Source organism: Erpetoichthys calabaricus, chromosome 4, assembly GCF_900747795.2.
Source record: "Erpetoichthys calabaricus chromosome 4, fErpCal1.3, whole genome shotgun sequence".
NCBI lineage: Eukaryota > Metazoa > Chordata > Cladistia > Polypteriformes > Polypteridae > Erpetoichthys > Erpetoichthys calabaricus.
Genome location: NC_041397.2, coordinates 119,940,076 through 119,957,520, shown reverse-complemented (window position 1 = coordinate 119,957,520; position 17,445 = coordinate 119,940,076). Strand labels below are relative to the sequence as shown.

Here is a 17,445-nt window from a genome sequence, read left to right as displayed (position 1 = left end):
GCAGTATAGCTGTGACTCTAAAAAAATGAAGTTATGTTTTATGGGTCATCTGATCCCCCAAGCCTAAATGTCAAACTCCGTCCATGCTTACAAGCTTGAGATGACAGTTCTACTCTGGTGTGGTAGTCAAGTGCAACCAAATCTTGGATAGTCATCTGCTCCAGTGTACTGAGACCTTGCCTGCAGCAAGGACAGAGTGAAGTAGCCTCACCCATATTGTCTGCAAACCTGGAACATCATACAACTGCCTGCAGCATGCCAAAGTCTCACTCCCTCACTTTTTTGGCATTCAAAGCACAGTGGAATGCACATAAAACTGACCAAGTGTGACTTTCAGCTGGTATAAATTAAGCTTGTTTTATAGGTGACTTCATCGGTTACTGTTCCACCTGGATCTTGTCAGGTAAAAGTGCACCAAAAGAGCTTTCATATGCTTGGCAAGTTGCAATGCCTCGCTGCACAAACTGTATTGCTGGTCAGAGGGTCAAAAACAACATGACAAATTTTTGTGAAAGTACACAAGCTATAAATATAGGTTCAGAAAATGTTGCTTTTCTTTTTTAGATGAGTATAGTTTTGAAAATGTACCTTCCCCAAGGTCATAAGAAAAAATATTTTTAAGAAGAAATGCATGAACCTTTTTTATAAACTGCCATATAGTGAAACTGCATGTTACACATATGTCAAAGGAAAAATTATTTCAGTTTCATGGAAAAGTGCACTAATTGTTTAATAAATTGATGAAATGAGAATTTTAGTGAAAATGAGAGGTCATTATGATCATTTGTCTCTGCTGATTAATTTATTTCACTTCAAAAATCCACTGAGTCTTGCAATTGAGTAATACATTATCTACATTTCAGGGGGTCAAATGACACATTGAATGAAAGGAAATCTAAGATCTAAGAGTGAATGTTTGTGATGAATAAAATGCCTAGTCAAGGGAAAATACTCATTTTAATTAAAAAAAAAATGTATTTTGACATTCTAAAATAGGAAATAAAGCATTTCAACTAATTTGCAAACATGGCCAAATAAGCTAATACAGCTATTCCTTGGAATAATAATTACATGGTTTATTCAATTTTATCTTGCTTTATCTCTTTTATGATGTATGTTTAAAGTAAAAAGTAGACTTAGGGAGAATTGCTTTAGTTTTAGTCCAGTAATAACTCTGCTATCTATATATATTAAAGGCAAAGCCCTCACTGACTCATCACTAATTCTCCCACTTTCCATATTGTGGGAAGCTGAAATTTTGCATGCTCATTCCTTGCAGTGTACTTACAAAAGTTAGGTATGTTCCATGTCCTATTGCAACACCCAAGGGGCAGAAAAGGGTTTACCCCCTAAACTGTATATATAGATTCCAATATACATAGGAAGCCCAAATTTCCCATGCTCATCCTTTACACTGTACTTACAAATGTTAAGTATGTTTCATTTCACGCTGTGCCCTGTAACAAACTTTTGAAATTAACATCTTCTTTTTGGCGGTTCTCGCCATTATGCTGTAAGGAACTTTCAGAACTGACCTCTCCTTTTGGTGATTTCATTCCTTATTTCCGTTAACAGATGATTTATTTCACGGCAGAGACATACGAGAGCCACCCTGGGTCCCCCTTCCTTTTTACACATGGCTGCTGTCTGCCCACCTACCACGTGGTTGCTTCTCACATGGCCAACTGAACGTTGCATGCTCAAGAGTAAACTCAGCAGACAGCTTGGTCATTTTACAGCCTGAGGGCAGAACTGCAAACATCGTTTACAAAGAGATCTTTACATCCTAAAAATGTGCATTTCTCATACACAACATTTACAATCGTAAATTAAACTCTTTACAATCATCAAATTCACTGTCAATACTAAAATAAGCCTATGACAATTACATTGACGATCATGTTACATTATTTTTTAAAATGTTTCCTTTTCTTTTTCATAACTTCTTTAACATACTACTTCTCCGCTGCGAAGCATGGGTATTTTGCTAGTAAAGTATAATAACAGGTCTCTGATACATTCAACTTTAGATTAATAAAATCCCATTTCCTGTTCATTAGATGCATCCACAACACCTTCCACTTCTTCCATGTATTCCATTTAATTTAATTTTATGATGGAGAAGTGGGTAGTGGTCCTATCCCATTGATCCAATATCCTGGGTTCAAATTCAGTGCCTGGTTATTGACTATGAAGAGCTGGCACATTATTCTGTTCTCTGAGTGGGTTTTCCTCTGCTTTCTTTCCACATCCCTAACGGCATGCTGGCAATTCCAAATTGTCCCTGAGTAAGTGTAAGCACATCAGGTACAGGTGCAGACATACAGCACATGGATTCTAAATGTGGACAAGACCCGAAAACATGCAATGAGGTGGATGACTGACTCTAATTTTGAGAGAGTGGAATGTATGTATATAATATGTCCTGTCAGGTATATGTGTGTCATACAGTATATGGCTGGCTCCTAGCCTTTGACTGATGCCACAGCAAAGTTTCTAGGTACTGCACCAACCCTGTATTGGTTAAAGTAGGTAGACAGTAGGTGGATGCATAGATAAGGTGTATATCAGAACAGAAATTAACTGCTTTTGTATCTCTCTATTATATAAGAAAAATCCTGGGACGAGGCAAGACGTTTTCAGAGAGATACTTTCACATCCCGCGAGATGAGACTTTGTGCCAAGAGATTTAACCACACCTGAGGCCAGAAATAAAAGACGAAGTCTAGATGACAAAGTAGAACGTTGTAAAGAGGTTCAAAAACATTGGCGAGATACACATACAGAGCAGGATAGAGATAATGAAAGTACTAGTCTCGAAAAAATGAGAGTACAGATCGCATTAGCACAAACAAACAGAAATTATTACTTGTTGAAATAATGGAAGAGAGAAAAGAGATCGAATATATTGTTTGGATTTAAACTTTAAGTCGGAGACTTGTAGATCGTCTAATTTGTGTTGCCATCAGGGAAAAGTAGTGTTTCTTGCAAATGAAGAGGCGTATCTGCGAGAATTAAAAGATTTGTTGTATGGTGAAAGTGAAATCCACATACGCGAGTGGCAGAGATGCTAAGTGGCTAGTGCGTAGCGCAGGCCGGGGGGTTGGCGAGCGAAGCAAGCAGGGGGCAAAGCTCCCTAGTTTTAATAATAAAAAATAAGAATCTTCTGCAAGCAGTGCCCTCCTGATCATTACATTGTGCACACTACAATGCACAAATGACCTACTAAAACTTGCTGCACCCACATTAAAATTTTAAAGTAGAAACATACTGAAATGGTAAAATTAAAAATAGTATAGGTTGTCATGATGTGTAATAAGACATTATCAGTTTAAAGGGGAACAATCATGTTTTCTATCTTTTAATATAATTAATGTTGTTTTTATTATTATTATTATTACTAGGGGGCTCCGCCCCCTGCTCGCTTTGCTTGCCCACCCCCGGGTTTGGTTTACCAGATATACAATGGGAATTGTTACATATGTATTATTTTCATTTTTACTTTAAAACTTTTGTAAAAACAATACTTGTCCTTTATTTCTGGCCCTGGGCATAGTTAAATTTCTTTCTCACAGGATGTATAATGCTGCTCGCGTTGTGAAGGGGGGGCAGTTGAACGCACACTACGGAGATGCTGTCGGATCATGTTATCTTGCTGCTGCTGGCGAGCTGCCTTTTATGTTTTGCCACGCTGTGTGTCGATCAGTTAAAAGCCTGTACAGCAGTTGTCCTTTTGCCACTTTGTGTCTCTGCCGCTCGCGTTGTGAAGGGGGGGCTGAACACACGCTAAGGAGTTGCAGTCTGATCATCTGCTGGCTTCCAACTGCTGCTGCTGGCAAGCTGCATGTTCTGCTTGTCATTGTTTTAAGTGCTTGGGAGCACATGATGTCTGACTACCAAAAGCATTCCAACAACTGCTTGGTTAGATGTCCGTGAACTTGTTTTAAATGTTGTCTCATTGCCTTGTCTTGCGTGACATTACAGTGTCTCTCACGGGACGTCAAATTGCAATCTCTTGGCACCAAGTCTCATGTTTAAGGTCCCTGCGAGAAACTCCGTGGCCAATCTCTTTCATCTCACAGGTCTTTTAAGTGTCTTCCGAGAAGATCACGTCTCGTCTCCCTGGTCTCCTTTCCACCATGATTTTTTTTTATAATAACTTCCACCATGATTTTTTTTATAATAGGGAGATTACACATTTTATTTATTTTGTCTTTCAGTACTCAATGTCACATTATAAAGTATAAAACAAGATACCACATATTAAACACTATTAAATAACAAAGTAACTTAGAAATATCATAGAAACAAAAAGAAAAATTGTAACACACATTTTTAAAAAGATAAATATATGTTAAGAATTCTTATATGTTGTTTTAAACAATAAAATTGAGAACAGGTGACATATGATTGTAGGTTTTAGTATAACTATGTAAACTAGCTGCTGCCTTTTAAAACAACTAAGCCTGCTTAGAAGCTCGTTGGGAATATGAAACAAAAAGACATTGCAATGATCTAATCTTGAAGTAATAAATGCATGAACCAATATTTCAATCGATGCATAAGATAAGAAAAAACCTAATTGAGAAATCTTTAAACTATGGAATTAACATGAGTTTCAAAAGAAAGAGAACTATTAAGGATAACCTCTAAATATTTACCTTTGGCACAAAGTGGTACTGGAGAACTATCAAAACAGATTCTATAAGAAGCCTATAAGAAGAATTTCAGGTTTCTTGCTGTTGAATGTGCCATCCAAGTTTTAATATCATGTGGACAACAAACCAAAAATGATGGAGGAAGTGCTTCAGAAGGTTTAACAAAGATACTGTATATAGTTGATTATCATCTGCAAAACAATGAAAGCTGTCATCACAGTGATACATAATGAATGAATAATGGAACGGAGGAAAAAGATACACAATGAAAAACAAAGCACCTAATATGAACACCCTGAGCAATAAGGAAAGAATATAACATGTAATTTTTTAAATAAATGAACAGAAATCTGTTACTTGGATAAGACTGGAACACAAATAAGCAGCACTCTAATAGGAGAAGGTGGGAAATTGTGTTGAAAGCTACGCTTAGATCAAGAAGAATAAAAATATTAAGAAGTCCAGCATCAGAAGCACAAAGGAGATCATTTGTGACTTTCACATGTGCTGTTTCATTAACAAACACTAATTCATTTGTTTAGCATGGAAACCTGACTGAAACATCTGGGTTATCTGGGTTTGAATCTCGGCATAAATCTTGTGTGGAGTTTGCACGATCTCCCTATGTTTATATGGGCTTCCCTTAGAATACTCTAGGATGTTACTACACCCCCAAAACATGCATGCTTTGATCGGCTGAAGACTTTAAAACCATCCAGATGTGTGGACGTATACGCATGCACTTTAACGAACAACTGGAAAGTTACTTTCCTAAGAAAACATTTCTCCTCCATTTGTGCCTGTTGTGATGTAAGATTTTGCATATAACTTGATAAATATTTTGTATGTCTTTATTTGTAATTTAGGCAAAGCAATGTAATTTAATGTTACATTATTGAGAAGCATTTATGTTTACCCCCTTCCCCCTTAGGAATGGGCCTCTTTGAATTTTACGACAGAGAGGGGGGGGGGGGGGGGTGTGCCTTAAACCAGTTTGGCGAGTATTTCTCTGCTAAAGTCTTTCAACCCCCACAAGGAGGCCAAGTTACCTTAACATATGGTTTGGGGGCAGGTGTTAAGATGTTCTATTTCCCCATTGGTCTGAAGTATGGCTGTTTGGAATTGGCTTGTCTCAGAGGCCTTTAAGTACTATGATGCCCTATTGGCTCTAGGGGTTGGACAGAACATCTATAAATGTACTTGCTTAACTTCACACTATCTCTCTTACTAACCTCTGATGATGAAGAAGCATATCTCTCTTACTAACAACTGATGAAGACCATCACACCATGAACTGACAAGAACAACACAATGAAGAGCACAGCTCGGCAGCCATATTGAACAGGCATGCAGCCTGTTCTGAAGAAAGCTGAGCACCAATGATGCCTTAACTAGAGACATTTTAAATAACTACAAGTCTGTGTGCCGCCTGAAACTACACATCACCATTTAATAAGGGTGTATGGTTGCCAATATTCAAATGTACTTTGCATATTGTTATTATTTATAAATATTACCAATACAGTAATACATTGTTTTATGTGTAACTTAACTCCTGCTTGTCTTTTACTACACCTAATTGCCTATAGATATAGAAGGGAAGGTGGGGATAAGTTATATACTATAATACCTTATAAACACTGGTAAGTCGGGTAGATTAGGCATTCTGACAAAGGCTACTTATTAATAATACAATAGGGGAAAGTAGAGCAATATATTACTCTACCAAGATAAAACAGTGCCAAAAATGTATCAGTACAATTCCAAATGATACACTACTCTAACACTCTACTTTAAACTAACCTTAAATGTATTTAGGTTTTGATTTCACCTGTGAGAGAAACTACCAGGTACTAACTTTCTTTAATCAAGTTGGCTTAGCCTTCAAGGATTTTGAAGTAAGAAATGGGTGGAATAACCTCCCTTAACTACCCATTTAATGTAGTTTCTTTTGTTAGGTCGATAACTATTTGCTTGATTCTACAAGCTATTCTACTCTGTTTGGCCCTTGAGCAAGACCCTTAACCTTAAAATTGCTCCAGGGTTGCTGACCTGCCCTCTGACTCCGAAAAGATCATTGTAAAAGACAATTTCCCCATTGGGGATTAATAAAGTATATCAAATCAAAATAAAAAAAATCCTTGATCTGAATTTCTATAGCTCTGGGAGAGTGTTTTCTTATTTTTAAATTAATGAGGATGTTGTAAATAAATCGTCATTTTGGTGCTTTATCTTCCTAACAATCTACAGTCTTCTAAGACAATTATTTGTTTCTTCCCTATTTTGGCTGCCTTTTGCGTCTTTTTGAAGGAAAATATGGCTACACTATGACAGGTACACATCATAGATAACTAGAGAGCTACAGTAGGTGCCTGAGGAAGGATAGCACGTAATCTTAATGTACTATCGAGGAAGCTATTAGTGTTCAGACTTTGACTTTGGTGTTTAGCTACATGCTAAGAGAAATCTGACCCAAATTTCTTGGGAGCTAAGATATTAACTAGTTTTAACCAGAGTTTAATTTAAATGGAAGCACAGGAATTATCTTTTGACAACTAAACTCTTTGCCTGTATGTATCCAGCAGTATTCTTTAAAAAGTATTAGAAAATTAGAAGAAAAATACATTTCTCATTGTCTAAAAAACACATACACCAGCACCATTGTGAATGTAGACATTTGAAAACATACATTCTCAAATATCTTTACTCTAATTCAGAGTTGCTAGGGGCCATAATTTATGTATCCTGGCAGTACTGTGCACAATGTGGGAAACAACCCAAGACAAGGTGCCAATCCAGTGCAGGTCACACATGCAAACACCCATACACATTGACACCATATCTTTAGGATTGTGAGAGAAACACTCATGCAAGCACAAGGACAACATGAAAATTAGTCACAGAGAATAACCATGTGCAGGATTCAGATACAGGAAGCTGAATTAATAAAGTAACAATGTAAACCCTCTGTGCCATTGCAGTGGCAGCAGGTTTTTGTTCCAACCCGAATTCTTAACTGAAATCTTTACAAATTATTTTAATTATATATCTCTCATTCTGTCATATTATGTCCTTCTTATATTGTAGATTCTTTCCTTTTAAATAATTTTATCCAAACTATTTATGGATCAGAAAAGATTTGATAATCAAAGACTTTAAGAAAGTCTAATTGCTTTTAATTGGCTTTGGAGTCTTTATTATTATGCTAGTTAAGTTTAACATTAATGGCAATAGTATCGGTTTACTTAAAACAAGACACTTCCTGGAATAAGTTAAGGCTTTGGTCGTTTTCTGTTTGCTACAATGTTAGTATTCTGAAAATCTTAGCGTCTTCATTGCTGGTAATAAAAAACATCACTGTATTCTTATAATACATTTTATTAAAGACTCATGTAATCTCCAGTGACTAAAAGCAGTTATGAGAACAATAGCTGAATTCATTTCAGTGAACACTGCAAGTTTTGATGGACTGATACTGACATTACTGTTTTCATTGTGTAATAGATGCACTCCAGGCCTCCTCCTTTAAAATGTTATTTTACCTTTTATTCTTTTAGCTTTTGTTGTTATGTCTAAGACTAATTTGTTGCTTTGCTAGTTGTGTTGCAGTATAATTCTTCATTACTTTGGTCAGCATGCTATGTTTAATGGTAATAAACACTTGTTTCGTGCTGCTTCTGATTTTTACCTTAAGGGAAACAAGGACTGTTCTCTTGCAGTAAGGGTATTACTGTAGCAGTCATGGGTACTGGAAGCTAATATATAGCAGTATGACATTTTTATCCAGTTGTCACCAGGATCATCCCTCTGGCATGGCTGAAATTTATATAAGTACATTCTGTCAGTATATTACTAATAAATTACATATTTTACTATATATCAGTATACATTTTATCATTCAAATTTGAAAGTTCTTGTCCAGCATTAAGCAGTACCCTTGCATTAGTAAGCATAAGACAGAATAATAATACAGTACATTAGCCATAGGCATAGTAAAACCAGACACTAATTTCATGTTATTGTTGCTTTCAGCATAATTCAGGTATGAGTTTAATATTCCTGATTCTTATATTTTTTATAAAAGGCTACTTATAAATAATTAAAAAATATCAACTACAGTATTATTATCACGTTACTTTAAATTAGATTCCTTTTTTACCTTATTATGGAGGAATTTTTCATACTGGAGTAAGTATCCAGCAGATAAGGAAGTAGGCATTGGTGGAAGAGATTGATTTTCCTAACACACTCACTTATCATAGTCATAAATTTAATCATCATTTTATAATTCACAATCAGAATTTTCAAGCTTTTTTCCCTAATCATGAATTTTAAGTACAGTTACAGAGATACACCTCTAGTCACTTAATTGTGTCCTGAACATTTTGTTTTGTGTTATTAATTGATCTTTTTATTCAGATTGTAAAAAAACAAAACTTAATTAATGAATTAGTATTGTCAGTTAATAAATTTGGTATTTTATCTGTATTTTAATTTATTCTTGTTTATCATCACACCAGTGAGTGATGACATGTTACTTGTTGGTTGGACATGTAACTTTCACTATATTGACCCGTTCTTTTCTGTACAGGGGCATAAGTTGGTGGAGTGTACCTCCTAATCAAAGGCTGATAGTCATGTCCTCATTAGGTCTGTTTAAAATCAAAACAACTATTTCATATGCAGAAATTATTTGTTGTTTTTTCTACTGCAAAGAAAATTTTTTGGATTATTCTTATTATTTTTATTATTGGTTGTGAAGTTGACACTTTCTTGTTATTCTTTTACACTGTGGATATAAAACTGTACTTAAACTTATAATTCAAAAGTTTATTAAGTATCAAATTACATAGATCTCAAGCATTTTTACAAGTTTCCCCTTACCGTCATGATATTGCTATCTTTTAGCAGTTAGAAATACTCACAGATGCAAATCTGCAACAACAATACCCTCAGTTAATTTGTTTTTAATGGATAAGAGATCAGCCTGTTTAATTGCTGATTTGATTTATATTGATTGCTATCATAATTGCTATGATGTTCATTAACTTTGTTTTTTTTAATGTAAATGAAGTTAACAGTACAGTATAATATAATATTCTACTTTACATTTAATTTGATATGACATTATAATTGAATAGCATAATCTGACATTCTCAAACATATTCAATCCAGTTTAGCAATGTGGGGGGCCTAAGCATATCCCAGCAGCATGAGGTGCAAGGCAGGAGTCATCCCTGGACATGACACCAGTCAATTGAGGGGCCCACTCCTTCACAGTCCCCACTGGCCAATTTTGAAAATTCTAATTAACCTAATAAAAAAATCTTATATGATGTGAGTGGAAAACCTAATGGGACACAGAAAAAATGGAAACTGCACAGACTGCAGATGTGAATAATCTTATCTAGGATGCTGTGTGTTAGACAACAGTGCTGACAACTGTGCCACCATGGTGCTCTGTCAATGAATAGTTTATTCTCAAAATAATACCAATAGAATACTGTCAGGATAGGCTCTGGTTTTCTGTGACCCTGAAATCATTTAAGCATCTAATAGAGTTAATATATGGATAATTGGATAGAGGCACAATTTTTTACCTTTTAGCAAGTACACTATATATTCCTGTGGATATATCAAAAAAACAATTCAAGTAGTGAGAAGCTACTACTGTGTGTGTATTTGCATTTTCTTCTATTCAGTTAGAGAATACTTTCAATGCTGCAGCAATTACTTCCTCATTCTGAGAAAAAATATATCAGAGAAGGCTTCTGAGGCAACTGACATATAAAAAGTGTTCTTCAGACTGTTTATTTGAACAGTAAGGTGAATTGTTTTGAAGTTCTATCCAGAATGGTTCAATAATATGTACTTCCGATTGCCTACAGAGCTTAATTGGATAAACAGTTTAAAATTGGCATGAGGGGGCACATACATTGTAGATGGATGGAGTGAGATAATGGTAACCATGACATCATGAAAGTATGAAAATAATACCACAGATGTTCTGTTTTCATTGTTTAATCTGAATAACTGAGGAATAAATTTATGTAAGGATGTAGAAGGCTGCACTTGTGGAGTGTGTTGTGCAATCCTTCTGTTATTGTCTTTTTGCTTTCCTAGTCATTCTAAAATTTCTTATTGACTATCGTTTGCTTTATATTTGTCCAGTTAAGTTTACAGCACACAGAGCTCCATACACATCCAGTATTTCTTGTGTGTAAATGTAACTCACTCTTTGATTCTAGATCTTTCTGGTTCCCCTGTATTTTGTTTGAATTGAACACCATTTGTCTGATAAGGGTCTCAAGGAAAGAGTCAAAATACCTCATTTATTTTGATTAAGGTGCATAGGGTTTCGTTCTTATTTAAAACTACCTACAAAATTATTATTATATTGACTGTTCAAAACAAAGATTTTCAGACTATTTTGCTAAATTGAAATATACAGTGCACCACCTAATGCCAGCAATCTTAAGTAAATTCTTTTTATATTACTACATGTTTATTTATGTTTAAAATACTCATATTTAAAATCAATATATCTGAATATACAAGAATCAGATTTATTGCAATGAATCATAATCGTGAGTTGATGTTATTTTAGGGAATTCAGGTGGTTAGTATTGGTGAGCTTTGTTGTGCTGAACGGCTTGTTTTCATCACATTTTATCTAATGTTATAATAATAAGGTATTGTAGTGGCAGGCAGACTGACAGCACTGATTTAGAAAAAAATTTGTATATTGTTGGCCTGTTAGAGTAAAAGCTTTGCATTGGCCAGGAGTGAACTGACATCAGAGATGATTTAAGAATCCCATGCAGTGGTCAAGGTTGTTTGGATGGGAGTGGAACTACAACAAGAACAAAATTTATTTATATACAGTAGCACATTTTCATACAAATAATGCAGCTCAAAGTGCTTTACATGATGAAGAAAGAGAAAAAAGGCAAAGTAAATAAGAATTAAAATAAGGGAAAACTAATTAATATAGAATAAAAGTAAGGTCCGATGGCACTGAAGAAGTATATAAAGTGAGAAGTAGTGATTACTCCAAGCCATTTGGAGGAACCACGAGGATAATATAGAGTGGTCCCAAATGGCAAAAAGCAAAAACGTAAAAAGGATATAAAAAATTAAATATCGGCAAGTAAAGTAAATAAGAGTGAAAAAAGTTATATAAATCAGTGCATGAAATAAAAAATTGTGCCTTAAACTAACATCAACAAATAAGCGTGTAAAACTTAAAAACAATTAAATGTGTTAAGTAAAAAAACAATATGACCAGTAGCAAAAAAATTAGTCCATAAACTGAAAAATTAGGTGCATGAAACATCAAAAAAGGAGTGCTAAGCTTTATTTCTAGGCATGGTGAAAGGTTTAACTATGGACAGGGTACCAGTTGAGAGGAGTACATACACACACCCCTGTCATTCTTCATAATATTATTATTAACTCCGTTGATGCCATACAATATTTGAAATACAACTGCACTTCTTTTGTTTTTGGTAATGACAATATAGTGACAGTAACAGGACTTGAACCCACAACCACAGAGTTTGAAGTCCTAATCTTTAACCATTATGCCACATGGTCCTCATTGGACATCTTTAGAATTGGATAGGAGAAAACATAGTTTGTACCTAATGGAAAAAAGCAGCTGTAAAACAGGGCACAAACTGAATGGTCGTCGTTTATATTTAATTGTAATATCTGCATTTGATCCACATTACCTACAGATTAGCAAGGTTCTTGAATTTGTCATGAAGAATCCATGTTTTACAACCCAAACTGTGTGTGGTATTTGAGATTCATTTCTACCTTATTTGATTTGTTTCTGTCACAGCTTTGTACAGTATGTACAAGTGTGAGCTATAACCACTCAACTTTCTTATTTATATTTTTATGTGTGTTTTATGTTGGTTTGAAACTTGGATGTAGGATGTGTAAATGTGCCAAGTGATAGACTGACACCTCTTGTACATTTGGTTTTTCTCTTGTGTCTGATGTTACTGGAATGTAGACTCTAGCCCAAGAAACCTATTTTTTGACAAAGCAGCTACAGAAAATAAATTGACTGACGTATAGATTTTATGATTTTTTTCATGCACTGAATATTATTGATATGGAACACTTAAAATAGCAATTATTATTTTTAAAGCTGATGTGCTGCATGTTGAATCTAATAAATAACAAGCTGTTTTGCGCTTTATGTTTCATTGAAAACTGTGTAACAGGTATGGGATTTCCATTGAAGTTTACTCTTTTGGGCACTACAGATTCTTCCATTTTATTTGCCTTGAATTTACTACTGGGTTTTAATCTTGTAAAGACACACTCGTTTTTTTGTTTTAAAGCACTGAGTTTTCATTATTCTCCACAACATAAAAGCTTTTCATATTTGTGTTTTGGTTGTCATACTATAATAAAAATATGAATAACAGTATATAAAATAAATGTTTATTTTGACTTTAATTAACAGGTTGCATATACTTTAATATCAAAGTGGTACACGAGACAAAAATACAGACTTAGAATTTGGCTTTTCAGTCAGTATTTTGTATTTTCAGGTTGTCTCTGATCTTGCAGTTGTGAGTGGATTTCCCTTTCTGGAGCTAAAACCAGGACAATCAACTTCCTACACAATAAGTATAGATCCACGGAGACGGGGGAAGCAAACAGGTAAATCAAAAACAATAAGACTTAAAAAAATGCAATGAAATTAAATTATAAGCTTAACTATTTCCTTGTCCTGTTTGTTGAAATCATAGAAAAAAGATGCACATGCAAAAGACACCAATGTAAATAAAATTGCATTCTAAAAAGAAGCTATTTGCTCACATCCATTTACGAGTGCTCATCATAAAATGGCTGCTTTTAAACACTGAAAGCGAAAGATGATTGTACAATTTTAGTAGTTAAACTTAGGTAACCTAACCAATCTCTATAAATAAGACACAAAACTCCTTCCTAATTTTGTAGGAAAGTAACACCAACTCTGTTAGAACATCTGGATTGCCACATTGTATGTATAAACAACAAGTCAATATCATTTTCAGCTGGTATACTGTATGATTAATAAACTAGTTAGAGCAAAATCCACAAAGGACAATGATGTTGCTGGACCTAGTTTTGGAAACACTGTATTACTGTGTTGTGAGGAGCATATAACATCAAATGTGCAAGGCAGGAATCAACTCTGGATGGGACATCTCAGAGCACATTTATGTACATACTGGTTATATTTATATCATCGGGATGTGGAAGAAAATATAATAAATCTTAAGAATCTCAGCGTTAAGTCAAGTAAGAGGCATATAAAGCTAATATTCATGAAGTATTTGCCATTTACTAAGTAAACCATTCATTTGTTAAATAACTCATTTAATCTACCACAAGATTACAGATGCAGATACTAGTCTTAGTAGTACTGGATACAAATGAAATACCAGCCCTAGTCAAGTTCTAGTACTTCACTCTAGTCTAGAAGGGTCATAGTGGGTGCAGATTTTCAATCCAAACAGTTTCATATTTAGAAGCCAGACCTAGCAGATAATGAAACTTGGCATGTGAGTATATACAGTATGTCTTGTTAGTCCTTTCATTCTTCCAAGATAAATCTTTATCACATTGTAGATTTTTTCATTTTCTTGAAAATATATATAACATTATCCATACATTTTATGATCCGGAACAGATTTGTACCTCTTGGTCCTTCCCTTCTCTCTCATTTACTTCAAAATGTTATATTAACACATACTGCTTTATCATACTGTGACGTCCCGTTGAATAAACACACTCAGTAGCCACTTGTCCGGGGGAGTCTTCCAAATGCCGACTGGCTTTTTATTGGATATGCCGCGATATAAACGGTGCCCTGCCTCTGTCTGGGTCATGGGGACACCTCCAGAATAACAAAAATAACCCGCTTTTGTCCTATCTATCTCTTGCCTAGTCTTTCACTGTTCTCTCCCTTCTCAACCTGCTCCCTGTCACTCTTCTCTCTCTCTAGGGAGGTGCCCCAAGCCCTTACAAAAAGTGTTCCCCCAAGACTCCACCGCAACACTGCTTCCACTCCCTACAGCCCATGCAATGGCAAGACATGTCACAATACATATATACAGGTTTAAATGGAAAAGGTTAGCTGGAGAGCTGGTGGTTCCTTTGTCATTTGCACCTGATTGTTAACTGATGACTGGTTAAAAGACAGGCAACCATTAAAACCTTAATGCAGCTGTTTAACACTGAAATGGTTAACTGAGGGTTCTGAATTATAACAAATCCCAAATAAACATATTACTTTATTGGCAAATAAATTGGCTCTGATTAAAAATTTGGTTAAAGCAGACCTCAAAGATTGGAGTTGTGTACCTCGTGCACCTTAGTTCATTGCAGGGCAGTTATCTACAAAACCCACACTCACTCATACCAGCTAACATGGAGTCGCCAAATAACCAAGCTACAGTATACATCATTAGAATGTTGGAGGAAAACCACAGAACTTTGGAAAAAACCCATGCAGACAGTGGAAAAACATGCATACAGTGGCCATTCTGCATTCTGCCAGACTAACCATTGTGACATCATATAGTTAATAGTGTAGAGCACAAATAAATTTGCATAAATTTGCATTTTTATATATATATATATATATATATATATATATATATATATATATATATATATATATATATATATATATATATATATATATATGAGGTTATCTCAGCTGTTGACAAATTTTGCATAAGCTACAATTACTCTGGTAGATAATTTCTAAAGAAAAATATGATAACCCCTTTATGCATAATGACACGCTGTAGCTTAAAAGTATCACTTAATAGGCCATTACTACTGCCAAATCACAGTGCTTGGACCCATGTAAAATATCCATGTGGAAATTCTGTATTCTGTCTGTGTTTGTGCAGGTAAGGGCATATGTAAAAATATGCAAGTTTATATAACTTGCCGCGTCTACACAGTATAATGAAATTTTTACTTGATTGTCTCCTGCAAACTAGTAACTATAATATAATAATCAACGACACACACTGCATAACAAACAGAGCAGATACAATATCAGATGAGATATATACACAAAACAATTCATGCAGATGGCAACAGTGAAGTGGCCTTATGACAATAATAATAATGTCACTTAATGGTAAATCTTATTTTTTCTTTAAACAGAAAAACAAGTATAAAGAAACAGTAAAAAGTAACTATTAGCTTTGCATCATGTTTTGCAAAGTAAAATTATGTTGTATATAACAATGTTTGTGCCATTTTAAAATTAGAAGGTTGAAGAAGTTTATTGTTGCTTTTTTCAGCTCTACCTTATATGATATTATTATTCTGGACATCAAGGACTGTTTACCATAGCAGGTGCAAAAACCTTACGCCTGCAGCCTAAACTATACATGAAAAATTACCTAAGAAGGAAAGTAAATACAAAGTGTCATCCAATGCCAATAAGTCCTTCTAACGGTTTATTTGTCTGCAGGCTTTTGCTTCGCATTGTAATTATTTCATGGAAGCTTTCGAAAGAATCACCCTTCAGAAGAAAGCATTAAAAAAGGTTCATTTCCTCAACTACACTGAAGGGCTTTCCATTCAGCAATCAATTTTAATTGGATAGCTGACACCTAGAATTTGGAGTGTATCTTACATTTATTAGTAGTGAATGGATCTTACTATAATATATAGTGCTGGCAGTCCATCTTACATACCTAATGCTGCAGTTGATACAACATCTGGTACCTATTTGTTTTAGGTGTAATTTCATTTGTTGCTGAAGATGGAGAGGACCAGCAGCCCCCTCACAACAAAGCTGTGAATCAGACAGATGGTAAACAGGCTATTCAGAGGTTGGCAGGAGAAACATTCAGTGCCCTCGATGATTCAAGTAAGCTTTTTATGAATACATATCATATTTTCCCCAAATTATCTTTATGTGATTGATGAATCTGTGTTCACAATGGCTTTTGACAAAAATAAATACATTAAGCATGCACAAGTGAAACCTTTGTACTCTAAGAATCTAGAATAAGCAGTCTTAATATGATTTAACTACACAATATAGACTAATATTTTATTTAGGATGGAAGTAGGAATGAAATGGTCTGGGAACACCATTAAAAAACAAGCTGGACAATGATGACTGAAAGAAGCAGGGAGTGAGAGGAAAGTCTGGTAATCCTAGCCAAAGATGCTAGAATGTAGAGAATGTAGAGAGAAGACAAAAAAAGTGGCATTGGGTGTAATAGAAAGACTGGCAGCATTAGGAATCAGATGTGAAAGTGATGAAGCGGATGTGCCAGGGAACAGAAAATTGCCTGCCATGTGTTAGGTGGCCACTGGGAGGACAACATAATGGCTGTCGTGGTTTGTTACACTGTGGAATGAAGGAACATCAAAATGACTTGCTGTCATCCTTGTGGCCAGCTATGAACAGAAGGTAACAGCCGCAGTTTTGATGATGAAGCAGTAGTTTCTGTTGTATTGAGCTGGCAGCCAGTCTATTACAGTGGTGTGAAAAACTATTTGCCCCCTTCCTGATTTCTTATTCTTTTGCATGTTTGTCACACAAAATGTTTCTGATCATCAAACACATTTAACCATTAGTCAAATATAACACAAGTAAACACAAAATGCAGTTTGTAAATGGTGGTTTTTATTATTTAGGGAGAAAAAAAAAATCCAAACCTACATGGCCCTGTGTGAAAAAGTAATTGCCCCCTGAACCTAATAACTGGTTGGGCCACCCTTAGCAGCAATAACTGCAATC

The 17,445-nt window shown here is 35.0% G+C and overlaps 1 protein-coding gene across 1 annotated transcript in view; it reads left to right on the top strand.

The window, feature by feature from the left end:
* Window positions 1-17,445, top strand: part of LOC114651130 (cilia- and flagella-associated protein 47-like) — a 622,279-nt gene that overhangs the window by 360,267 nt on the left and 244,567 nt on the right. The window contains 2 exon segments of the mRNA XM_051927333.1: window positions 13,229-13,340; window positions 16,432-16,563. Coding sequence (XP_051783293.1) covers window positions 13,229-13,340; window positions 16,432-16,563 — 244 coding nt within the window.